Source organism: Podarcis erhardii, assembly GCF_964252035.2.
Source record: "Podarcis erhardii genome assembly, chromosome: 3".
Lineage (NCBI taxonomy): Eukaryota > Metazoa > Chordata > Lepidosauria > Squamata > Lacertidae > Podarcis > Podarcis erhardii.
Window position 1 is genome coordinate 118,383,519 of NC_138507.1, and position 26,695 is coordinate 118,410,213.

General features: G+C 47.0%; 1 protein-coding gene across 1 annotated transcript in view; it reads right to left on the reverse strand.

Annotated features, from left to right (window-relative positions):
• Positions 1–2,326: 2,326 nt before the first annotated feature.
• Positions 2,327–26,695, reverse strand: part of GATA4 (GATA binding protein 4) — a 54,933-nt gene continuing 30,564 nt past the window's right edge. The window contains exons 3-7 of the mRNA XM_081854884.1: positions 8,554–8,720; positions 6,572–6,697; positions 5,228–5,315; positions 3,826–3,977; positions 2,327–2,988 (exon numbers count right to left, since the gene is read on the reverse strand). Of these exons, the coding sequence (XP_081711010.1) occupies positions 2,806–2,988; positions 3,826–3,977; positions 5,228–5,315; positions 6,572–6,697; positions 8,554–8,720 (716 nt within the window). The 3' untranslated portion in view covers positions 2,327–2,805. The remainder of the gene's footprint in view (positions 2,989–3,825; positions 3,978–5,227; positions 5,316–6,571; positions 6,698–8,553; positions 8,721–26,695) is intronic.

Genomic DNA, 26,695 nt, shown 5'->3' on the forward strand with positions numbered 1-26,695 from the left:
CCATCTTCTCCATAAATTGGTTACAGTCTGGAGCCTGTAAGATTTGCAAAGGAGGGCCAAATCGAAGAGGTCAAGTGTAAAATGCACTGAAAAGCTTTGAGGATTAAGCTTAATAAAGCCATTCTGTTTGCTTTCAGATAGGCAAGGCTGGGCTTGCTTTTGTTTAAATCGGCTCAAGCGCTTTATAGCTCCTTGATGTTTGCAGGAGTGGGAATGCCAGCGTTAAACAGCAGCTTTGCAATATTGTTTTTAAACATGCCAGGATTAGCGTTGGTTAAATGATGGTAATCGTCGTGCCCAAACAAAGCTGATCACCGGTCAAGCGAGCTGCTGTTTAAGGACTGCGCCACCTGTGACCTACGTTTCACCTCTTCCTTTCAAAAAAGCAAGGGCGTTTTGTGTGAGAATGAAAGAGAATTTAATTTGGGGAGGCCATAGCGCAATGAGAGAGCATTTGCCTTGCATGCAGAAGGGCCAAGGTTCAATCAAGGTTCCAAGTCTAGTGTCCAAATCAAGGAAGTCATAGTACCACTCTATTCTGCCTTGGTCAGACCACATCTGGAATACTGCGTCCAATTCTGGGCTCCGCAATTAAAGGAGGATGTTGACAAGCTGGAATGTGTGCAGAAGAGAGCGACCAAGATGATCAAGGGTCTGGAAACTATGCCTTATGAGGAACGGTCGAAGGAGCTGGATATGTTTAGCCTGAAGAAGAGGAAACTGAGATATAAGAGCCACCTTCAAATATTTAAAGAGCTGTCACACGGAAGAGGGAACAAGCTTATTTTCTCCTGCTCTGGAGGGCAGGACTCAAGCCAATGGCTTCAAGTTAGAAGAAAGGAGATTCCGACTAAACATTCGGAAAAACCTTTCTGGCAGTCAGAGCTGTCTGGCAGTGGAACAGACTCCCACCAGAGGTGGTGGGCTCTCCTTTCTTGGAGATTTTTAAGCAGAGGTTGGATGGCCATCTGTCATGGATGCTTTAGCTGAGATTCCTGCATTGCAGGGGATTGGACAAGATTAATCTTGGGTCCCTTCCAACTCTTAAGATTCTATGATTCTATGAATCCCCAGCATCTCCAGATAGGGCTGGTCGAGACCCCAGTCTGCAGATCCTGGAGAGCGGCTGCCAGTCCGTGTCAACAGTACTGAGATAGATGGAGCGGCGGTCTGACTCAGGTCCTGTGTTCCTAAGGGCGGTAGGAAATCCCTCTTTCGGATCCATTCCTGGTGGGAACAGATGCTTTGAAAATAATAATAATAAAGATTTATTGATAGCAATGGGTGGAGAGAGGAGGAAGAGGGGGAGGCATAATCAAGACGTCAGAGAAGCAATTAAATTAACACTGGCACAGTGCAGGCAGTTGCAAAACTGCTGGATGCACGAGATTCCTCTTGCGACAGTCACTAGCCATGGTACCCAGAACCCAACAATTCTGTCCCAGCTCTCGTGTCTTTTTCCAGACCCTGAAGTCTCCCACTTAGTGTTTATCTGTGGCATTTGCTGTACAATGCATCTCCTTTTCCATCCTGGCTTATTATGGGATTGCAGTCCTCCATTCAGGGAAGGAGAAAACCCAAAACAAATCTTAAGTATTCATTTGGCGTTGCAGTCGTCGGCGACAGTAACTCGAGAGTCCTGCCCAGCAACAAATGCTCTTTTGCCTTGTGGGTGGGGACATTTTGACAATCGAACGGGGGTCATGAAGGGATAACACCTCAGCTAGTCTCCCATGAGTCTACTCACCCCTCATTTCAAAGAATCGACTGCTGGCAACCGAGTGGGCAAATATCACCACTGAGAGGAGCCAGATTTGTGCATGGGGGATGCCAGCCGCTGACCGTCCCCCCCAATCATTCATAAGTATTGGGGTATTGTTTGGTCCACATGTTCTCTCTTCTCCTCCCGCCTTCGCACAATTCATGTCCATCGCTTTGCTTTTCCAAGATTTGATCATTAAGCTGTGTGGAAAAACCTGGTTGCCTTTCCAGGGACATTGGGCAAGGTGAAAGATCCGTCAGAGGGGAGAGATCTGTTGACAGCTCGGACACAGAATCTTGCAGTTATCTGACCTTGGGTATTTCAATGGGGATCAGATGTCTGGAAAACCCATTCACACAGCCAATACCTGTCCTGGGAATCATCTTGGAAATGATCGTCATTCCTGCATTGCAAGGGGTTAGATTAGATGAAGCTTTGGGGTCCCAACCTTCTCTGGTTCTAGGATTCTGTATTTCAGGGAAAGCCAGCGCAAGGGAATCTTCTCTCCTCCTGCCGGGCCAGAGTGGGGAATTTAATAGCAAAAGCCAACAAGGGTGCTGTCCATGTGTGTACATACTTTTAACTGGAGTTTCTGTCAGCTTCTCTGAAGGCAGTTGTCATTTGAGGCTCTGAAGCGACTGAAGACCTCGTTCGTTCCAAGTCTGGCAGCAACTTCACCGAAGTCTTTTTTCAAAGCAAGCCCCCAAACAAAACCTTTCGATGGCACGATTCTGGAACGGTTCAATCACCTCCGAAGCATATTCGTTCCCCTCAAAGAATTCTGGGCACGGTAGTTTGCCAAAGGTTGCTGGGAATCCAGACTCTGTGAGGGGCGAACCACAGTACCCAGAATGCTTTGCGAGAAAGAATGCGCATCAGAGAGGCTTTCAAGGGACGGCGTGCGCCCAGCCCTCGGGATCTACAGCCCTCAGGAAAGTGGCCGGAGAAAGCAAGCGAAGGGAAACGAAGAAAGCATCCCGGTGTTGTCTGATGGTGGAAAGACGCCTTCGTATCCCGAGCCTGAAGCTGTGGCGCAGAGACAGTTATGCCGTGATAATGTCTCCGTGGCTTTCACCCAGGACCAGACTGTTCCAGGAGTCTTGCTTGGAGCTGGGCTGCGGAGACTGGCTCATAGATACCGGGTAGCTCTGTGGAGAAAGTTTGAGGCTTGGCATTGGAGCGTGAAGAGGAGGTCCATGTCCAGACATGGCAGCGACTGAGAATGCCTGATTTTCGGGGGGCGTGGAGGTGGAATACAGAAAGAGAGAGAAAAACAGATTATCAATGGAAGTGCAGGGGAAGGAAGTAATTAACAGCTACAACTCGCAATTATACACAATAATACGCTTAATAGAGATGAATTATACCCTACTGCAAGGGACGCGAGTGGTGCTGTGGTCTAAACCACAGAGCCTAGGACTTGCTGATCAGAAGGTTGGCGGTTCGAATCCCCGCGATGGGGTGAGTTCCCGTTGCTCGGTCCCAGCTCCTGCCAAACTAGCAGTTCGAAAGCACATCAAAGTGCAAGTAGATAAATAGGTACCGCTGCGGCAGGAAGGTAACTGGTGTTTGCGTGCACTGCTCTGGTTCGCCAGAAGCGGCTTAGTCATGCTGGCCACATGACCGGGAAGCTGTATGCCGGCTCCCTCGGCCAATAAAGCGAGATGAGCACCGCAACCCCAGAGTTGGCCACGACTGGACCTAATGGTTGGGCACCTTTACCTTTACCTACATTCTGCATGTGCAAATGGCTTGAGATACCTATTAGGTCCATAAATTACCACATAGCATATATTCAACACAAAAAACAGCGGCAATTTGTTGTTGACAAAGCACAGCTGGACATATAAAGGGCCCCATTACCTTCAGTAGCTGAGGGCCACAAAAAAGTTTAATCCAGCCCTGTGGGTAGCAATCCATCAGGGACTCTTTAGGTGCGATTCCTGCATTGCAGGAATGACCCGCAGGGTCCCCTCTAATTCTACAGTTCTACGATTCTATAATCGCCCCACAATCTTTCCCTTTTGCCCCATTCCTCCTGCGGCGGTTCCTTCCTTCCTCACCTGTGGAATGGGCGCCGGGTGGCCGTAATGAGAGGAGATCCCCGGTTCCATTTTGATGGGGTGCATTTTTTCCATGGCAGTTGTGGTGGTTGTCGTGCTGGTGCAGGGGGCAGAGCTGACGGACGAGGGGAGGCTGTCGCTACTGGCAGACCCTGGGCATGGCAGAAGAGAAGGGAGAAGACAACAATGCGTTAAACTAGGTCTGTCTTGAGACTGCGCCAGATTCTGTTGTGGTCAATTTTTTCATCCAGGGGGGTGGGGAGCCTTCCGGGTTTTTTTTGCAAAGATAACAAACTGGGCATCTGGTGGCTCTCCCTTGGGCTTTTAGCACTGCAGCTCAAGTCCTCTGGAATCAGCTGAAATTACATAAATTGCAATGTTGTGATGTTTGTTTATGGATCATTTATGGAATATTAATTGTGTGGCGCAATGGGTTTTGCTGTTAACCAGAAGGTTGGTGGTTCGAATTTTCTGTTTTACAATTTAGAATACGCATTTGAACATCCTTAAAATATCAATGACTTCCCTTCTTCTCTTTCCATGGTTCATTTTGCATGCCATAGATCCCTGCGCATTTTACATAAACTAAACCATTCAGAATCCCAATATTACATCCATCAAAACTTATTCACACGGTTGACTTTATCTAAATGCTGCCAACCTTTTTCAAGTGTACACAATTCCCCCCCCCATTCAATAAACATTTTCCAGTCTTTTCTAAACGTATGTTCTTCTTGTTGACGTTTAGAAGACATCTGAAGGCAGCCCTGTTCAGGGAAGTTTTTAATGACTGGTGTTTTAATGTATTTTTAATCTTTTGTTGAAAGCCGCCCAGAGTGGCTTTGTTAATTTCATTGTGCACAGGTTGTATATTGACAATAAAGGTATTATTATTATTATTATTATTATTATTATTATTATCATCATCATCATCAGATGGGTGGGGTATAAATAATAAACTATTAGTATATTATTATATGTTGAGTCGGCAAGTTGTGCATATTCCATCAGCTTAAATTGCCATTCTTTTTTACAGTGGTACTTCTGGTTGTGAACAGAATCCATTCCAGAGGCCCGTTCACAACATGAAAAGAGTGCAGCCTGCAGCGTTGTGTCTGCACATGCGCGGGTTGCGATTCTCCGCTTCTGCACATGCGCGTGATGTCATTTTGTGCTTCTGCGCATGCGCAAGCGGCAAAACCCGGAAGTAACCCTTTCCGGTACTTCCGGGCCGCAGTGGGACGTAACCTGAAAGAACGTAACATGAAGCTGACATAACATGAGGTATGACTGTAGTTGAGACTAAAATTCTATGGTTCTGTGATCTGTACAAATTGTTTGTTTCTGACTTGGGCTGTGAAGTGGTATATACATTTTGTGAAACAAGCAACGCTGCAGTCACCTGTTGGCGCCTTGGATTTGTTTAAATTCTTTGGTTTCCGCTTCCTGGTCTGGATTCCTTCCTTCCGCATTGCTAAAGGCCTCGGGACCTAAGGAGACACCAATCTTTTAGAGGATGCACCCAGGAACATGAACCCCTCTCAATATTACAACGGTCCATGGCTAACAGGAGCTGGGCTGCAAAGCCAGGAACTGAGGCAGAACTGTTTCGTAGCAGGTTTTCATCTCATTGCAAGGAAGACAATCTATGAACATCTGAACGTAAGAAGTGCTTGCAGGATCTGACCAAGGGCTCATCTAGTCCAGCATCCTTTTCCCACAAGGGCCAACCAGATGCCTATGGGAAACCCACAAGCAGGATTCGAACCCAAGAGCCTTTTCTCCTCCTGTGGTTTCCAGGCAACTGTATTCAGAACCATTGCTGCTTCAAACTGTGAATTGCAGAGCATGGTCGCCGTGTCTAGAAGCCATCAACATCCCTCTCCTCTGTGAATTTTGTCTAATCCTCTTTCAAAGCCATCTAGCTTGATGGCCATCCTGTGGCAGGGAGTTCCACAGTATTACCGTATATTTCGCTCTATGGGACACACTTTTCCCCCTCCAAAAATGAAGGGGAAATGTGTGTGCGTCCTATGGAGCGAATGCAGGCTTTCAGGCAGCTATCCGCAAGCCTTCGGAGCGCTCCGAAGGCTTGCGGATAGCAGCCTGCAGCCTGAAGCCAACTGCCGCTGCGCTCCCCGGGCTTCAGGCAGGTATCCACAAGCCTTCTGAGCGCAGCAGGAGTTCCCACTGCACTCAGAAGGCTTGAGGATAGCTGCCTGTTTTGGGGGCTGGGGTCGGGGGAAGCTCGGGCTGCCCCCGCCCCAGCCCCCCGGCTGGAGAGGTTGCGCGTGGCTAAAGAGGAAGCGAAGACAGCCAGCGGGATGGATCCTGTTCGCTGTCTTGGCTTCTTTGCTCTTTGGGGCTGGGGGGGGGGAATAATTTTTTTTCTTTATTTCCACCCCTAAAAACTAGGTGCGCCCTATGGTCTGGTGCGCCCTATGGAGCGAAAAATACGGTAACTGTGCAAAAACTGTACGGTAACTGTGCAAAAGCCAAGCACGGACAGTAGTTCCATGGTGCCATGTGCACTACATATTCCATGTTCCAGAGAGACTGCAAGATGTATGTTCTTCTTTGGTGTGCTGCTCTTACCTCGTGGAGGGTGGGTGAGGAAACAAATGGAAGGACTGAACAAAATAAAATAGTTCCCCAACACACAGGAAAAGCCATTTTCGTACACTACATATCCCATGCTCCAGAGAGACTGCAAAATGAATGCTCTGCTTTGGCACGTTGCTCTTACCCCGTGGAGCTTCATGTATAAACCGCAGGCGTTACAGACCGGCTCGCCTTCTGCATTCCGGCGCCACAGCGTGGTCGTAGTGGTATGGCAATTGGCGCATGAGAGCCCGATCCGACGGGAAGCCGACTGCGGGAACAAGGGTCGGAAGCGAGAACAAATGGCTGTTAACTCACCAGTGGCCTTGGACAAACCATTCTTATTTAAGAATACCTAAAGTCTGCAGAGGTTGGGTTCCTGTCTGTGGTCACCTCTAGATCTCACACAATCCTTGTTCTAAAACAGCTGCTGGTTTGTTTCTGGGCCCAATTCGAGATGCTCACAGTTTGGGTTCAAAGCCCAAAATGACTCGGGCCCTAAGCATCTGAGAGACCGGCTCCTTCCCTACAGATCCCCTCAGGTATTAAGATCCGCAGAGGGGGCCCCTTGGTCTTTCCTTCACCCTCAGAAGCTCAGCCAGAGTGGCCTAGGACAGGGCCTTCTCTGCAGCGGCCCCTAAGTTGTGGAATTCCCTCCCCATAGAGGTGCCCCTAGCTTCCTCACTACACAGCTTTTGCAAATGCTGAAGATGCAACCTGGATAGCTCAGTTGGTTAGAGCATGGTGCTGATAATGCCAAGGTTGCAGGTTCGATCCCCTTACGGGACAGCTGCATATTCATGCATTGCAGGGGGTTGGACTTGATGATCCTCAGGGTCCCTTCTACCCTAACCTTGGAAATCTGAGACATGAGTTTTCAGGTCCCACCCTTTTCCTGTCCCTGCAACCCCTTACAAAAGGCGTTATTCAGAATGTCAGTTTGCACGACCCACTAACAAGGCAATAAAACAACACAGCAACCATCAATTGCACGTTCCTCCAAAATCCAATGAAAACTAGTTTAATTAATTCAACAAAACTGATGAACTTGATCCAGGGATGTTCAGAATCTGATAGTCATTTACATCTCCAGAAACCGCCTACTGTCTTTTTTACTTTACTTTTTACTGTGTTCAAGCATCTTAGCGCCTCCTAGGTAATCCCACCGTCACTAGGGGCGCTACTGTCCACGTTGGAAACCTTTGTATTAAATCGGGTCCTCCCTTAAAGAGGGCACGTATTGTGGTGAGACCTGGACAACCGACTCCCTGTGTTGTGGGTGGGTACGATTGGTCAGCCACAACACCCGATTGGTAGGTCCCTCGAAGCTGCGTGCAATCTGGCCAATGGGACGCAGTTTAAACTGTTCGAGGGACCTATTTATACCCATGCACATGACCCAGAGCTTACGCTTTCGGTGCATGCATTCGGAACACCCGCCCACCTCTCCCTACTTTTAGGGCTTTGCGCTTGACCTTGCTATGCTGTCATGTGTCGTCTGTCACTGGGACAGCGGCACCGTAGGAATTTTCCCCTCTTGGCTGATTGGCTGGTGCCATTTGGGTTTCACCTGCCGCGTAGCAAATCAACACAACTTGTAAGGTTGCGGATAGGCTCAGGTTCAGGTGATAGGGATGGGAGAACGCTCTCGCCATCCCTATGTGAAAGGTATTCCGTTAAAGGAATCCAGGGACTCAATGGTTTGGTAAACCCCTGAGAGGGGGTTTGCCTGTGCCTGAGTCCAGGGGGGGCATTTGGGTGGCGGAGATAGACTGTGCCTGGCTTTCTGCTTATCCAGATGTTCACCCTTGGCTGACCAATGCTGGAACCCAGGGTCAGCGCTCCCTGCATGGCAGGGAGCTAGTCGAACCAGAGCCTATGCAACCATTCACTTTCTGTAATCTATAAAGTTGTGGCCTAAATTCTGCCAAAACCCAAAATTTGAGTCAGGAGTGAATTTATTTCGGGGGGAGGTTTCTGGGTCTGAACACACAAAAATATAGCAATCAATGATGCAATATCATAAACTAGTGAATAGGAATTTCAAATTCACCGCCAGCAACTGAGATCGCGCTTCTGGGCTGAGTTCAGAGATGGCATTCTAGGTTTCCGCACGCTTTTTCTTACCAGCCTCCTCTGAGGTTTGATCAGCGGTCGGTTAATGCCGTTTATCTTGTGGTAGAGACCGCAAGCGTTGCACAGGTAATGGCCGGTCCCGTCTCTCCGCCACAGCGGGGTGGACATCGCTCCGCAGTTGACGCATTCCCGGCCTTCGGAGTAATCGTCATAAAAATCTGCAGGAGCAAGAGGGAAAAGGGGAGAGAAAGAGGAAGCAAAAGTTGGTCTCGCAGAATCATAGAGTTGTGGCATTGCAAGGAACCCTCTGCAATGCAGGAAGACAGCGAAAGTATCCCTGACAGATCCAACCTCTGCTTAAAAACCTCCAAGGAGTCCACCACATGCTGAGGTAAACCGTTCCACTGTCAAACAGCTCTTACTCTCAGAAAGCTTTTTCTGATGTTAAGTCGGAATCATCTTTCTCATACAGTGGTACCTTGGTTCTCAAACGTAATCTGCTCCGGAAGTCCGTTCCATAACCAAAGCGTTCTAAAACCAAGGTGTGCTTTCCCATAGAAAGCAATGCAAAACGGATTAATCCGCCTGCGCACACGTGGGTTGCGATTCGGCGCTTCTGCGCATGTGCAAAGCACAATTTAGCACTTCTGCGCACGCGCGACCCCCGAAACCCGGAAGTAACCCATTCCAGTACTTTCGGGTTTCGGCAGGTCCGTAACCCGAAAAAACACAACCTGAAGCGTCTGTAACCCGAGGTATGACTGTAAAGCAAAATGCATTAATCCGTTCCAGACTTTTAAAAACAATCCCTAAAACAGCAATTTAACATGAATTTTAGTATCTAACGAGACCATTGAACCATAAAATGAAAGCAATAAAAAATGTACTGCAGTCACACAATCAATCAATCAATCAGTAGCTGAACTGGGTCCCACACAGTCACAAAAACAAAACTGAAAGAGCGGCAAAAATAAAAACGCAAAATAAATAGCAAAAACAGGCAGACCTCAGCATAAACACTCAAAACCAAAGTGTGGCACTGAAAACAGAAGAAGCGTAACACTCAAAACAGAGCACATTCAGCTTCTGAAAAAAGTTTGCAAACCAAAACACTTACTTCCAGGTTTGCAGTGTTTGGGTTCCGAGTTGTTTGAGTACCAAGGCATTTGAGAACCAAGGTATGACTGTAATTTGAAGCCTTTGGTTCGGGTCCTACCCTCCAGAGATGGAGAAAACAAGCTTGTTCCCTCTTCCATGGGACAGCCCTTAAGATATTTGAAAGGTCCATATAGTTAAAGCTATGGTTTTCCCAGTAGTGATGTATGGAAGTGAGAGCTGGACCATAAAGAAGGCTGATCGCTGAAGAATTGATGCTTTTGAATTGTGGTGCTGGAGGAGACTCTTGAGAGTCCCACGGACTGCAAGAAGATCAAACCTCTCCATTCTGAAGGAAATCAGCCCTGAGTGCTCACTGGAAGGACAGATCCTGAAGCTGAGACTACAATCCTTTGGCCACCTCATGAGAAGAGAAGACTCCCTGGAAAAGACCCTGATGTTGGGAAAGATGGAGGGCACAAGGAAGAGGAGACGACAGAGGACGAGATGATGGTTGGACAGTGTTCTCGAAGCTACAAACATAAGTTTGACCAAACTGCGGGAGGCAGTGGAAAACTGGCGTGCTCTGGTCCGTGGGGTCATGAAGAGTCAGACACGACTAAAAGACTAAACAACAACAACAAAATTCTAAAGGCTGAGTGCCACACAAGACCTGTTCCTACATTGTACAGAATGGCTCTCCTGATAAGATGATAGATGCATGAGTGCAGATGGGTACAACATAAGGAGATAAATTTCAAAAAAGTGAAAATCAGTTGAGCTTTTTTTTTTTTGTTGAGCTTTTCTTGGGGGGGTGGGCAAAATGGTTGCATTTTTTTTTTTTGCAGAATCTCCCCCCAGAATGAAGTTTCCACCAATTTATTTAGGAAAATTGGGCATGCATACCTATGGTATGACAAAGTTAAGATCAATAAGGCCTTTAAGAACCATATTGTCAGGAAAGCAGTGTTTAATGTCTGGACAAAATACAAAGACTTACTGGAAAATAAAACTCCAAGGTGGCTCTCACCTCTGGAGGCTAAGGCCCTAAAAAGACCCAATATGGAGGCTAAATGGCCAAAATATTGGGAAATATTAGAAAAAGATGGAGACAATTGGAAATTGCAGAGTTTAGAGAAAATGAAGGATAAGGTGTGAGACTGGTTACATTATGCTCAGATTAAAGAAGTTTTTAAAAATGATAAAAAGTTAGGGTTCCAGGTGGAGAAATCGAAGTTAGAAACTGAATTGTTAGAACCAAAGACTAAGGTATTATCTAGAATGTATAACTTGCTGTTAAAATGGAATACACAAGACGAAATGGTCAAATCGGTTATGATAAAATGGGCACAGGACATTGGGCATAACATTATGTTTGAGGACTGGGAAAGGTTGTGGACCACTGGGCTGAACTTCACCGCATGTAATGCTCTGAAGGAAAATGTAATGAAAATGATATATAGATGGTACATGACCCCAGTTAAACTTGCCAAAATATACCATTCGTCTGATAATAAATGTTGGAAATGTAAAGAAAACGAAGGAACATTCTTTCACCTCTGGTGGACATGCCCTAAGGTGAAGGTCTTCTGGGAAATGATATATAATGAGCTGAAAAAGGTATTTAAGTATACCTTCACTAAGAAACCAGAGGCCTTCCTTCTGGGTATTGTCGGCCAGAAGGTGTTAAAGAAGGACCGAACATTCTTTATGTATGCAACAACGGCAGCAAGGATACTCATCGCAAAAAACTGGAAAACTCAAGATCTACCCACACTGGAAGAGTGGCAGATGCAACTGATGGACTATATGCAACTGGCCGAGATGACAGGCAGAATCCGTAACCTGGGAGAAGAGAAGATGGAGGAAGACTGGGAGAAATTCAAGAAGTATCTACAAAAACATTGTAATTTGGTTGAATGCTAAGAAGGATGCTAGATTATAAAAAACTGGCCACCACTAAATTAGATTTGAAATTTGATGATAAGTGAGACTAAAGAAAATATAAAATTTTTTGGAAGAAGTGCTAGATTATATTTGAATGAGTGGACATGAGATTGTAAACAAGTTGATAATTTGTTTGGAAAAAACTTTTAACGATGTAAATGGGAGCGGGAGACGTGAGGAAGTCCAAAGAAGTGATGAAATTATGTCTGTGATAGAAGTAAGACTGTTTATTATTTGTGCATTTATATTTAAAAACTTTAATAAATATTTATAAAAAAAATATTTAGGAAAATTGCCCCCCGAAAATCAACACTTCCAATACGGACTGCCACATGCCTGGGTTTTCTCAGGCATTTTAGTCGGTTTTCAAAAATTCTGCCTGAATGCCATTTTCCACAGGGCAAATCCCGGCTACGTCCAGGAAACTCTGAATGTATGGCGGTCTTATCTTAGGTATCCTGATCCCAAAGCTGTACAGTGGTACCTCGGGTTAAGAACTTAATTCGTTCTGGAGGTTCGTTCTTAACCTGAAACTGTTCTTAACCTGAGGTACCACTTTAGCTAATGGGGCCTCCTGCTGCTGCTGCATGATTTCTGTTCTCATCCTGAAGCAAACTTTTTAACCCAAGGTAATATTTCTGGGTTAGCGGACTGTATAGAAGCACCAGCACAAATTAACTTTGCCTGCTTGCTAATGGTGCAGCCACTAGGGGGCAGCATCATCCCAATCTAGGCCAGAAGAACGGACAGGGCAAGTTTCACAGAGAATCAAAGAATTGTCAGGTTGGCAGGGACCCCGAGGGTCACCTAGCGAAGTGGTGGCAAACCTATGGCACGCGTGCGTCCAAAACCTGCAGCCATAATGGGCAAGCAAGGGATGTCGCCCCCGCCTCCCAGCCAACTCCACTTCTGAGAAATCCCCGCTGCCACTCCTGCTTGCAGGCAAGGCTCCAAGCCGTTCGAGCTCCAAGCTGTTTGAAAACTGAGGTACCAGCATGAAGAATAAGTTTGTGAGAGACTGGTGGAGGTTTCCTGCTTAAACAAATGTTTCAGACAGCAGAAGAAAAGTCTCAAGGGTGCTATTCCCAGGTGCAGATGTATAAAAAGTCCCGTCCCGTCCCCCACTTTTTTTGTTGTCTTTCTGCATTTATTAGAAAATTTTCTCCACATAGAAGCCCCTGGTGGTTTTGTGCATATTTTTAGTACCCAGCTTATTTCTGCAGTTATAAGTTGCTTTGAAAAAGCTTTTAATACTGAAACTGCGAGAAGGGAGACTGCTCTTGTGCTTCCGTCCTGCTTGCCAGTTTCCCGCAGGTATTTGAGTTACGTCAAAACCCACGCATTGCAGGAATTGCAATTACACAACTTCTACTCAAAAGCCTCTGTCCATTCTATCTATTACAAGTGTCCCTGTTTTCCAGGGACAGCTCCAGATTTACAGAAGCCTCTCCGATTTCTGATTTGATCGCAGAATGTTGTCCCGCTTTTCCTTAAAGGTAAAGGTAAAGGGACCCCTGACCATTAGGTCCAGTCGTGACCGACTCTAGGTTGCGGCGCTCATCTCGCTTTATTGGCCGGGGGAGCCGGCGTACAGCTTCCGGGTCATGTGGCCAGCATGACTAAGCCGCTTCTGGCGAACCAGAGCAGCGCACGGAAACACCGTTTACCTTCCCGCCGGAGCGGTACCTATTTATCTACTTGCACTTTGACGTGCTTTCGAACTGCTAGGTGGGCAGGAGCAGGGACTGAGCAACGGGAACTCACCCCGTCGTGGGGATTCGAACCTCCGACCTTCTGATCGGCAAGTCCTAGGTTCTGTCATTTAACCCACAGCGCCAGCTGTGTCCCGCTTTTCCTTAGGAGGTCCCTATTTTCATTGGAGAAATGGGAGGGAGGGTAGGGAGTTATGCAACCCCTGAGCCATGGAGATCTTTAGAAGACATCTGAAGGCAGCCCAGTAAAGGGAAGGGGCTTTTTTTTAAAAAAAAATGCTTAATGTTTTATTATGTTTTTATATATGTGGGAAGCTGCCCAGAGTGGCTGGGCTAACCCAGTCAGATGGGTTCAGTGCCAGATTTACATATAAGCTAAACAAGCTTATAGCTTAGGGCCAAAAATTTAAGGGGGAAAAAACCCTGGATGTACGTTTCCAAAATATAAGATAAAAAACAAATAAAATAAAACCTACATACAGCAACAGTGTTTTGTGTTGTGTAGGCTCCTATGATGTAAGCAGTGGGCCCCTCCTGCTAGCCTGCTCCCTAAAATATCACTGGTTTGCTCATTTCTATATATAGGGTGCCGACATTCTGCATGGACTGGTTGCACGGCCACATGTGCAAATGGCTTGGGATACCTATTAGGTCCATAAATGACCATATAGCATATGTTCAACACAAAAAAGTGACAATTTGTTCTTGACAAAGGAGAGATGGACATATAAAGGGCCCCATTAGCTTCAGTAATCAAAACTAAATCCTCATCAAATCTAAATCCGGCCCTGGATGGGTGGGGTATAAATAGTACAATAATGATAATGATAGAATAGGGTGTCCCTATTTTCATCAGAGAAATATTGGAGGGTATGCTCTTCTTATGTTATTAGGAAAATAATCCTAAGTGATGCCCCTGCCATCTGATATGCTCTGGATTTATATGCGGCCCAGGATTTATAACCATGCAGTAACAGAGGGCTGTTTGTGCTGCACATTGCAATTCTTAGGCAGAGCATACGTCCAGGCCCAAGCTGATAAGAAACGCATGTCTTCTTTTCTTTGGAAGGAATTCAGCCTCAGTCCTGTGCCAGACAGAAGCTGGAATCACTTGCAAAGGGGAGAGAAAAAAAACTGGCTGTGGAGCAGAACGATTTAAAAATAACTGCTGCAGGCCTTGAAGGCTGCAACACATCAAATCCCGCCCTGCTAAGTGTGCTGTTGGAATGGACTCGCTCTCCTTTCCAAGATGGTGCAAAGCAGAAGTTGAGGTCCACCAAACCAAACATTCGCCCAGCCTAGGGTTACCAGACGTCCCCGTTTCCTGGGGACGGTCCCTGGATTTGCAAATAGGTCCCCAGACAAATTCCATCCCCGGAATGTCCCCGGATTTCATCTAATGTCCCCGGGAAACACAGCAGCAGCAGTCTCAGCAGCCTGGAACAGTTGGCTCTGTGTTATGTACTGAGTTGAATAGGATCAAAATTGCAGCAGTCTGACTGGTCCTAGAACAATAGGCTTCAGAATGCAGCAGTCTGATTGGCCCTAGAACAATAGGATCCAAAATGCAGCAGTCTGATTGGTCCGCAGGAGCCACCCAATCCAGCTCCAGGTGGAAGTGAATCCGCAACCTGATTGGCCTACAAGAGAATCCTGGAATTAGCTAATCACGTGGGGCCCATTGTGTAAATAATGTATATAAAGCAGGCACTTTGGGGGAACTTCTATTCCTCACTACTATGAGCTGAATAAAGAGCATGGAATCCACACTCGACTCTGAGTATATTTCACTCTGGCTGGCTTCAGGAGCTGCTCGGAAATCCCCATATGATGGTGGTGCAGGAGCTCTCAGATGCAGCTTCTAGGCTGCCTCCACCTTCCCTGACCCCAGCAACTAAGCTGTGAAGGGAGGCTTCATGCTGCCTATTGGAGCAGCCTCCCAACTCCTACTTGTGTGCAAGTAAGGGCAGGGCGGGGATCTCTCAGCTGTGAAAGGAGGCTTCACGCTGCCTATCAGAGCTTGCTCGCAAGCAGGAGGGGGCAGAGATCTCTCAGTTAGGCAACAGGACGCAAGCAGGAATGGGATTGGGGCTGCTCCGGTGTTGGTGCTGACCTTTAAAGCCCTAAACGGCCTCGGTTCTGTATACCTGAAGGAGCGTCTCCACCCCCATCATTCACTGAGGTCCAGCACCGAGGGTCTTCTAGCAGTTCCCTCACTGCGAGAAGTGAGGATACAGGGAACCAGGCAGAGGGCCTTCTTGGTAGTGGCGCCTGCCCTGTGGAATGCCCGAGGCATCGTGCTGCCCGAGCCTTGCTGCTGCCACCACTCTCGGCGCTCCTTCTCCGCCTTCCATGCCTGACCTACCGAGCACCGCTTCCCCACCACCACCACCGAAGAACCAACAACTCAGGGGCTGCCCAGGCTCATGGAGAAAGGAGACAGAAACCTCGGAGGAAGGGGAAACGTGGCAGTTAAGGTCAAGGCAGCGGCCGCCCCTCTGCCACCGCCATCGCTGCAGCATCAATGTCCCGAATGTGTAGCAATTAATTAAATAAGTAAGTAATTAAAGTGTCCCCTGAAAAAAATCTGGTAATATGTGCATGGAGTCACAAACGAATAAGAAACAAATAAATGTTCCATGAACAGGAGAATGGTAATTCACTGTCCAAGATCACTGAAATGGAGGCAGAATGCTTTTCCACACTCAATATCCTACACATGTGAGATGATGGGTGCTCCAAACATTGCAATAGAATGCTCAAAGCACAGCAGCAGACAGTACAGTTCTTCTAGGATAATGAACTGTTTCAATGATAAAACTTCATCAGCAAATTAAAGGTAAAGGTAAAGGGACCCCCGACTGTTAGGTCCAGTCGCGGACGACTCTGGGGATGCGGCGCTCATCTAGCTTTATTGGCCGAGGGAGCCTGCATACAGCTTCTGGGTCATGTGGCCAGCATGACTAAGCCGCTTCTGGCGAACCAGAGCAGTGCACGGAAACGCCGTTTACCTTCCCACCGGAGCGGTACCTATTTATCTACTTGCACAACTGCTAGGTTGGCATGAGCAGGGACTGAGCAACGGGAGCTCACCCGTCGCGGGGATTTGAACCGCCAACCTTCTGATTGGCAAGTCCTAGGCTCTGTGGTTTAACCCACAGCACCACCCAAAGGTACATCAAATGGCCATGGATCAGCTATCACTAAAAAGTGTACATTTTTCAGTGAAAGCTGATCCATGGCCATGTGCTGTCTGCTGTTCAGAGTGTTCTGTTTTGCAACACGGGATTTTCTTTGGTGTATATGTCCAGACGTAGCTGGGATTTGCCTATCAAAAATAGCGTCCGGGCACCAATCACATAAATTGGTAAAACATCTGGGAAAACCTGGGTGTATGGCAACCCATGTCAGAAGTGTTCCTTTTTATCCCCCCCCCAAAAAATAGCTCAAAAACTCAATTTCTTTTTGGAGAACAACTTATGTGTCCGTTTGTTCACTTTATGAAATATGGCATTTCTGCTTCCAACTGTGAGGTAGAACATAGTAAAGGTAAAGGGACCCCTGACCATTAGGTCCAGTCGCGAACGACTCTGGGGTTGCGGCGCTCATCTCGCTATATTGGCTGAGAGAGCCGGCGTACAGCTTCCGGGTCATGTGGCCAGCATGACTAAGCCGCTTCTGGCAAACCAGAGCAGTGCACAGAAACACTGTTTACCTTCCTGCCGCAACGGTACCTATTTATCTACTTGCACTTTGACGTGCTTTCGAACTGCTAGGTTGGCAGGAGCTGGGACTGAGCAACGGAAGCTCACCCCGTCACGGGGATTCGAACCGCCAACCTTCTGATCGGCAAGTCCTAGGCTCTGTGGTTTAACCCACAGTGCCACCTGCTCTGGCCATTGCAATTAGTAGATTGTCTAATCTTTGGGGAGGCTCTTCTGATGCCTTGGCCAGCTTCTTCTACCTTTTGCAAAGCCTGGCTGGGTAAAACATGGGTAAAACTTTGGGAGGTCCAGGTAAGCTCCACCCCACAGAACCCATCACATGACGTGGTGCACACACTATATTTGAATGGCAATGGCGTTCAAATTTGGCGGCCCCTGGCCCCTGCAGGGACCTCGGTCCCTAGGAGTTGACTCCTATGGCAGCAGGTGAGGATTCTTTTCATGACACAGGACTCAGGTACATGGGTCAATTAGAACGTTAAAAAATGCATTATAAAAATGTGACGCCAGAGGGCGCCACAGAGCCAACGATAAACTGCATTTTTATAGCGTTCTTTCTATAGCGCTTTTCATATCAGCGCAGATCCAGCCACAGTGCCTAACCCCTCACCTGCTTCTTGCAATTTTAAAAGAGGAGGAGCTGCAGAGACCATTGGACTCAGAAGCTTGTTCTCTGTGCCAAGAGCAGCAGGCAAAGGCGTCTCAATTTATGGCTTTCAGGTTCTGGCAGCGGCTCTAAATCCTGTCATTATGAGGCCTCTTGACACCGATTCTTTCCCGTGGGTGTCCCAACAACTTGGAAAGGAAATGCTTATTCAAAGCAGCAAAGGGTCTGGAGAGCTCTTGCTCAACAACAGAACAATAGCTGCAGCAGGCGAGCACATTCCATTCAGAAAAGATTTATGTTGCTCTTGGAGCTTTTTTAAAAAAAACCCCTTTCTGTCGCAGGGAATATTTGCTCTCCCACTAATTGATGCTTTTGAATTCTGGTGCTGGAGGAGACTCTTGAGAGTCCCATGGACTGCAAGAAGATCAAAGGTATCCATTCTGAAGGAAACCAGCCCTGAGTGCTCCCTGGAAGGACAGATCGTGAAGCTGAGGCTCCAAGACTTTGGCCACCTCAGGAGAAGAGAAGACTCCCTGGAAAAGACCTATGATGTTGGGAAAGATGGAGGGCACAAGGAGAAGGGGATGACAGAGGATGAGATGGTTGGACAGGATTCTCGGAGCTACCAGCATGAGTTTGACCAAACTGCGGGAGGCAGTGGAAGACAGGAGTGCCTGGTGTGCTCTGGTCCAGGGGGTCACAAAGAGTCGGACACGACTAAACGACTAAACAACAACAACAACCACAACAGGAGAGTCAAGAACTTAACAGTAAGTTTGTGGACATCCATGAATGTTGGAAGATACAGGATGGTTAAAAGAAAGGTTTTCTTCACTCAGCACATAGTTAAATTTTGTCTCTGAAAAATTTTACACACATCATTTGGGAAGACAGGTGAACTAATGCCAGTGTGCTGGAAGAAGCGAAGAACACCAGTTGTTGAAGCGATGATTCTTCAACATCAACCTTGTTGGACTGGTCATGTTGTTCGGATGCCTGATTATTGTCTTCCAAAGCAACAGCTCTAGAGTGGTACCTCGGGTTAAGAACTTAATTCGTTCCAGAGGTCCGTTCTTAACCTGAAACTGTTCTTATCCTGAAGCACCGCTTTAGCTAATGGGGCCTCCTGCTGCCTCCATGCTGCCGGAGCATGATTTCTGTTCTTATCCTGAAGCAAAGTTCTTAACCTGAAACACTATTTCTAGCTTAGCTGAGTCTGTAACCTGAAGCGCATGTAACCTGAAGCGTATGTAACCCGAGATACCACTGTACACACACACACACACACACACACACACACAAAATACAATAAAAACCTTTAGCTAATGGGGCCTCCCGCTGCTGCCGTGCTGCCAGAGCACGATTTCTGTTCTCATCCTGAAGCAAAGTTCTTAACCCGAGGTACTATTTCTGGGTTAGCGGAGTCTGTAACCTGAAGCGTATGTAACCTGAAGCGTATGTAACCCGAGGTACCACTGTATTCCGAACTGAAAAATGGAAAGCATATTGCTGGTGGTCAGCAAAAGAGGTTTAAAGTCTCTCTCATGGCAAATCTTTAAAAATGTAGTATAAACACCGACAACTGGGAAACACTGGCCTGCGAGAGCTCTAATTGGAGAATAGCCTTTACCAAAGGTGTCATGGGCTTTGAAGACACTCGAACTCAGAACGCAAGGGAGAAACGTGCTAAGAGGAAGGCACACTTGGCAAATCGACACTGTGATCAACTCCCGCCCGGAAACCTTTGTCCCCACTGTGGAAGGACGTGTGGATCCAGAACTGGCCTCCACAGTTACTTATGGACTCACTGTGGAAAACAATTTTAGCTACGAGTGATTGCCAAAGAAGAAACTGTGGAATTCTCTCCCACAGGAGACAGTGATGGCCACAAACATGGATGGCTTTAAAAGAGGACTTGACTGATCCATTGATGGCTACTAGTCAGGAAGGCTGTTCAAAGCAGAAAGAGCACAGTGAAGGCACCTGCTAAAAAAATATTGCTTAGACAAGCCTACCCAGATGTTTAGGAAGTTGATGCAATCTTCTAACTTTATATTATACCCGAAATCTTTGGAATAAATATGTGAATTATTTGAAGAGCAATTGTAATAAACAGATTACACTAGTAGGATTACAAGAAGTTTTGTAAGGAGGAGTATATGAAATATTGCAAAGAAGGTTATGAAGAGAGTAATTAATTAAGATAACTAAGAGTAATAGTGAAATTAAGAAACGTAAATTAAGTGGAAAAGACTGGAAAATTTTCAGATGTGATTGATGGAAGTAAAAAAAAATTGTATAAGATATGAAATTGTGTTAGATGATTGTTGAAAATGATATGTTAAAAACTAATAAAAATATATTAAAAAATAGAAAGTTGATGCAGGTTTAATCATCATCATCATCATCATCATCATATTTATACCCCGCCCATCTCACTGGGTTTCACTAGCCACTCTGAGCAGCTTACGGCATATATAAAACAATTTTAATTTTGTTTTAGCCTTTTTTGTTTTTAAAAAACTTTTAAAAAGTTGTCAAAATTATTGTGGTTAATTTTTCTTATGGATGATTTTTATCGTTTTATCTTTTTTTGTGTGTGTAAACCGCTTTGAGGATTTTTCGTTTGGTTGGTTGGTTGGTTTTTTTTTACGATCCACCGTGGTACAAATGTTACGACATTTGTTAAATAATACAGATTGAATAAATAATAAAATGGTGAAAACGAGAAAAATAAAAATAAAAATAAACATCAGCACTCTGTGTGGCAACCGTTTTAATTTGAGGCCCTAATTGCTATTCTTTTCCAATTTCTTCTTAGCCACCCAAGAACCAAAGAGAGAGGGAAAGTTAAGTTTTGTGCAAAAAAGGAATCCATAGTCCAGCCACAAGAGGGGGTTGGTGAGCTGCCTCCCAGGTACCCAGTTCAGACACTGATGGGTGGAATCTGCCTGTTCCCCCATCAGTTATCTGGACTGCCTTTCATCATCCCAGCTGCTTTTATCTCCAAACTCCTCCCCATGCCAACGGGCCTTCCTTCATCCTCCCGCTGGCGCTCTGTTTACAGACAGAGGGAAATTTAATATCAACACACCCAGATGGGTAAATTGCCTCGGCGGGGGAGGGATTTGTGCTCTCCTTAAGAGGCTCCGTCTAAACAGATCTCGAGAGGAGCACTTCCACAGAGTCCTCAAACCCAGAGAAGCTGCTCTTCCATCGACAAATTGCTGCGATAAGGGGGTGGCCTTGGTGCAATGGTGCCCAGCCCTGCGAAATCCTGCAAAGATGAGTGTCAAGCAAGGGCTGGGGGAAAGGGAGAGGAATGTCAAGCAAGGGCTGGGGGAAAGGGAGAGAAATGTCAAGGTCTTTCTGCAACGTGGAAAATATCCCAGCTGCAGAGCATCCAATCTGTGCACACCTGTTCTCTGGCTGTTTTGGGTAACCTCCTCCGCCCCAGTTCCTTAGGTATCAGGCCTGGCGTGCAATTAACGAACTCGGTGCTTAAATTCTACTGAATGCACATTGCATAAGTGTTGGTTTAAATGAAAAAGGACTGGCATATTAAGTAGGGCCACATAAGCAGTGCCGGATTTACATATAAGCTAAACAAGCTATAGCTTAGGGCCCCACTCTCTTGGGGGCCCCCAAAAAATTAAAGGGAAAAAAACCTGGATGTACACTTCCAAAATAAATTACCACATAGCATATATTCAACACAAAAACAGCGGCAATTTGATGTTGACAAAGGCCAGCTGGACATATAAAGGGCCCCATTACCTTCAGTAGCTTAGGGCATGGGTAGGCAAAGAACTAAGCAGTCCAACGAGGGTTAAGCCATGGGTAGGCAACCTAAAGCCCGGGGGCCAGATCCGGCCCAATCGCGTCTAAATCCATCCCGCGGACAGTCCAGGAATCAGTGTGTTTTTACTGGCAACTTAATATTGGTCCTGGTGACCCTCAGTTCAACCCAAAAACGGAGCCCTACTCTCAGGATGGGCTCAGATACTCAGCCTCCTTCCGCATGGCTGGGAATGATAATAATAAAAATCCACCTTTCGAATTCTGCAGAATTAAGTGCAAACACCTGCCCTGGAAAACCCTGTGCCTTCCTTTTCTTCCTTCAACACTTTTGTGTTTGGAAACATGTCCAGAAAAAATACCCCCCATGCATGATTGATTTGGTCTGCTGAAGAAAAAGGAGACTGCCTAGAGGTTTCCTTTTCAAACTATCCAGGATGTGAGCTGGTTTTGACATTAAAAAATAAAATAAAGCTCATATGGTTCTGGTTTTTTTTAGTTTTTTAAAAATGATGGCTTAAGGCACTGTATCACAGGTAAAGCCAGCCTAGACCGACTCAGTGCTCTCCAGATGTTCTGGGCTACCATTTATTGTTTACTTGTTTCAAATAGATCTATCTATATATATTTGATGGGACGCAGGTGGCGCTGTGGGTTAAACGACAGAGCCTAGGACTTGCTGATCAGAAGGTCGGCGGTTCGAATCCCCGCGACGGGGTGAGCTCCCGTTGCTCAGTCCCTGCTCCTGCCAACCTAGCAGTTCAAAAGCACGTCAAAGTGCAAGTAGATAAATAGGTACCACTCTGACAGGAAGGTAAACGGCGTTTCCGTGCGCTGCTCTGGTTCGCCAGAAGCAGCTTAGTCATGCTGGCCACATGACCTGGAAGATGTACGCCGGCTCCCTCGGCCAGTAAAGCGAGATGAGCGCCGCAACCCCAGAGTCGGCCACAACTGGACCTAATGGTCAGGGGTCCCTTTACCCTTTACCTTTATATATATTTGATTGTTAGGAGAACGCCCCCTCCCACTAAACCTCAAAAGCGATTACAAGAAGAATAAAACAATGAACTAAAGAATTCTAAACCCTGAAAGATCAAAATAATTAAAATCAAGGATAAGCTAAAAACCAGATTAAAAGACACGTCTACATTCTACGTCAGGACATAAGAAGGTGACTGCTGGGTGCGGCCAATGGCACATCTTGTTCAGCCTCCTGTTCAAAATACTGGAATAAATCATAAAATAGAATCAAAGAATTGAAGAGTTGGAAGGGACCCTGAGGGTCATCTAGTCCAACCCCCCTGTGATGTAGGAATTTGTAGCTGTCCCATACAGGGATCGAACTTCAAACCTTGACGTTTACATGCTCCACGCTCTAACCAACTGAGCTATCCATGCTGGAGAAGAAGTAGTAACCACTTTGAGGTTTGTTTGTCTACAATCCAGCAGTATAACCAAATTTATGAAATGAAAAACAAACAAATGATACAAGCAGTAAAGCTTTGAAATCACCAGAAATCACTGCTTCCTTTAGTGCCAATGACCTGCAGTCATGATTCGTGTCCAGAATCAAGAGTTTCGCCATGGCGACCTCAGCCCTGTAAACTTCCACCCATCTAAGGATGAATCTCACCCATTCTGTGATGGATTTGTCATAATTCTCATCATCGAAGGCTCACAATTCAACGCTTCATCCTGCAGAGGGCAGTACTGCGTGCAAAGGCAATGTCCTACGCACACTGCAACCTGAGCGTTGAAAAAATCCCGAGCCCAGCTTTAGAATCATGAGATTTCCACCCACCCGGCTTTTTTGTTTGAAAGAATGCTTTTAAGTCTCCAAGTCAATAGGTTTCACTTAAGCCGGCCTTATTTAGAGCTTTGTTCGCACAGCCTGGAAAAGAAAATACATGAAAGCTGACAATCGCTCACATAAGCATAGGACTTAATGGGCCGGGTTGACCGGGAGGTTGGAGCAGGAGACCAAAGTCTGAAAAAGTTGCATGGCAGCATTTTGAACCAGGAGCTCTTGATCCAAATCAATTGCCTATAGGATTTCTACAAAGCTCCTACGCCAGATGTCTGCAGAGCTACAGGGTGGGGCTGGGATGGGCAGTCTGGAGGTTTGAGCGGTTAAAATTTAACTAAGAGCACTCAGCGAGGAGACAAGCCCAGCAAGAAGGAGGCTTCCTCATTCTGTCCCAGGACCAGCAGTTGAATGAATGTGTAGGACACATCAGACCAGAGTTTTCCTTTGATACCAGCCCAGTCTTGAAGAATCTGGAGCCTTTGTACGTTAAAACAAACAGGATTACTTTTGTGTCCGACCTGCCTTTGATGGCTTTATCAGGAATAGTTCACATATTTAGGTCTGTCTGTCACAAGACGCCCTTGCCACCAATCGTGCATTTTGGGGGCTCCTACAGAATGTAAGTGCTGGAAGACAACTTGAAGATCTTCCCAAAAGAGTCCACTATCGGCCCCATGAACCCCCAAATTTGGGATCCTCTCCAAATCCGTGCCAAAGTTTTGCAGTTAAAACACTGCCGCCGCCCCCCCCCCAAAAAAACCCCTCTGCAATACTTTGGCACAGGTTTGGAGAAGTCCCCAAATTTTGCTTCCACAATCTGCAGACATAGTCTGCACTGGCCCCACAGCCCTTCAATTCCCGCGGGGCATGTCTTAAAAAGAGTTCTAACGAATGTAGAAATAAAATAAATAATGTTTTCCACCGCTAAGATTAGATCAACACTTCCCAGAAGCTTACAAATGAACGAAAATTCAGCCGTCACCCAATTATGGAAAACTTAACTGATCGTAAGGGCAGATGTGTTTTTCTTAAAACAACAACAATAAATTGGTCTGAAGCCAAATGCACAGTTTTATTTTTAAAAACACAAGAAAGGTAAAGGACCCCTGGACGGTTAAGTCCAGTCAAATGTGACTATGGGGTGTGGTGCTCATCTCGCTTTCAGGCCGAAGGAGCCAGCGTTTGTCCACAGACAGCTTTCCGAGTTGTGTGGCCAGCATGACTAAACCGCTTCTGGTCCAATGGGACACCGGGGCAGAAGCCAGAGCGCACGGAAATGTGATTTAACTTCCCGCCACAGTGGTACCTATTTATCTACTTGCACTGGCGTGCTTTCGGACTGCTAGGTTGGCACGAGCTGGGACAGAGCAACGGGAGCTCACTCCATCACGGACCTTCTGATCGGCAGGCCCAAGGGGCTGAGTGGTTTGGACCACAGCGCCACCTGCGTCCCTAGAACACAAGAAGAGCCTACTGGACAAGTCCAATGGTCCATCTGGTCCAGCATCCTTTTCCCACAAGGGCCAACCAGATGCCTGTGGGAAACCCACAAGCAGGATTCGAACACAAGTGCCCTTTCTCCTCCTGTGGTTTCCAGGCATCTGGTATTCAGAAGCATTGTTGCCTCCAACTGTGAAGGCAGCATGCTGACATCACGGCCAGGAGCCAACAATAGCCCTCTCCTCCATGATTTTTGTCTAATCCTCTTTCAAAGCCATCCGGGTTGAACCCTGCCTCCTGTGGCAGGGAGTTCCACAGTTCAACTATGCACTGCGTAAAGAAATACCTCCTTCTCTGTCCTGAGTCTCCCAGCCTTCAGAATCCCCATGCCGATCCACGGACAGTCCCGGGGCTGGATCCTGAAGGCAATTGGGCCTGATCTGGACTGCGGACCTTAGTTTGCCGACCCCTGCCCTAGCACCCCCCCCCCAGAATCGTTTGCAGAATCCACAAAGGGGTTGCATGGTAGACATGCAGCGGTCCATAGGGAGTTGAATCTACATAGAAGATTGTTCCCTGAAAGTAGATGAATTGGGAGCAGCTATCGCTGTGGGATGTGGGTGGAGCTGTGGGTTAAACCACAGAGCCTAGGACTTGCCGATCAGAAGGTCAGCGGTTCGAATCCCCGTGACGGGGTGAGCTCCCGTTGCTTGGTCCCTGCTCTTGCCAACCTAGCAGTTTGAAAGCACGTCAAAGTGCAAGTAGATAAATAGGTACCACTCTGACAGGAAGGTAAATGGCGTTTCCGTGCGTGGCTTAGTCATGCTGGCCACATGACCCGGAAGCCATACTCCGGCTCCCTCAGTCAATAAAACAAGATGAGCGCCGCAACCCCAGAGTCGGCCACAACTGGACCTAATGGTTAGGGGTCCCTTTACCTTTACTATTCTACTTTATTCCCAGAAGACACAGGGCAGCAGTCCTGCTTCAGAGAATTATCTCAGGCTCAGCTTCTTCATCTGCGAAATAGGGGGCCATTAATGGCTGATTTCACTGTGTTATTGTGGGGCAGCTAAAGCTGTTCATCTGCTTCACACCCTATAGACCAGGGGTCGGCAACCTAAGGCCCATGGGCCACAAGAGGCCCATGGGGGTTATTTAACCGGCCCATGGATCCCTGCCGCCCACTCGGTTGGCTCCCTGCAGCCAGTGGGAAGCTGCGCATGCCTCCTCCGTGCTGGAAGGAGCGCTGGAAATAGCTCTCGCGCATGCATGTGTGCACACTCCAGCCCACTGCGGTGTCTGCAGGTCTGTGAACCGGCCCAAGACACAAAAACTTTGCCGATCCCTGCTACAGACCATCGCAAAGGATCAGCTGAAAGGACGATCTGGTGCTTTCAGTCACGTGGAGTTACTCTTTCAAGACAGCACATATTCTGAGAGCCAGCCTTTGTAAGGATCAAGGCAAAAAGATCACATCCTGTTGACTTCCTGGGACGGGAGGGAAAAAACATTTCCAAGAAAACCATCCCTCCTCCTCTCGCACGGCTGCCCTTGAACTTTGGCCGCAGCATTGCTGGAGTGTTTCCTGTGCAGGAAACATGGAAGGAAGAGCAAAATAAGGGGCGTCGTCGTGCCAGAGAGCCTGGGCGGGGCTTGATGAGAAAGTAGGTGGGGCTGAGAAAGGGAGGCGTTGCGCATTTTGAGCAGCCAGCTTTTCTCATGAAACACAAGGAAGTGAACGGGAGCTCCAAACTGTCCTTGAGTTATAATCCCCAGATTTGTACGGCTGCGTAAGATTGAAGAGTCTTCAGCAAGCATGAGAGAAACCTGTATCCGGGAGCATCAGCCTGCTAAGGGCCTAAATCTCAAGGTGTTTAGGGCTTTGTAAATGAGAGGTAAAGGGAAGCGGGTGGTGCTGTGGGTTAAACCACAGAGCCTAGGACTTGCCGATCGGAAGGTCAGCAGTTCGAATCCCCGCGTCGGGGTGAGCTCCGGTTGCTCGGTCCCTGCTCCTGCCAACCTAGCAGTTCGAAAGCACGTCAAAGTGCAAGTAGATAAA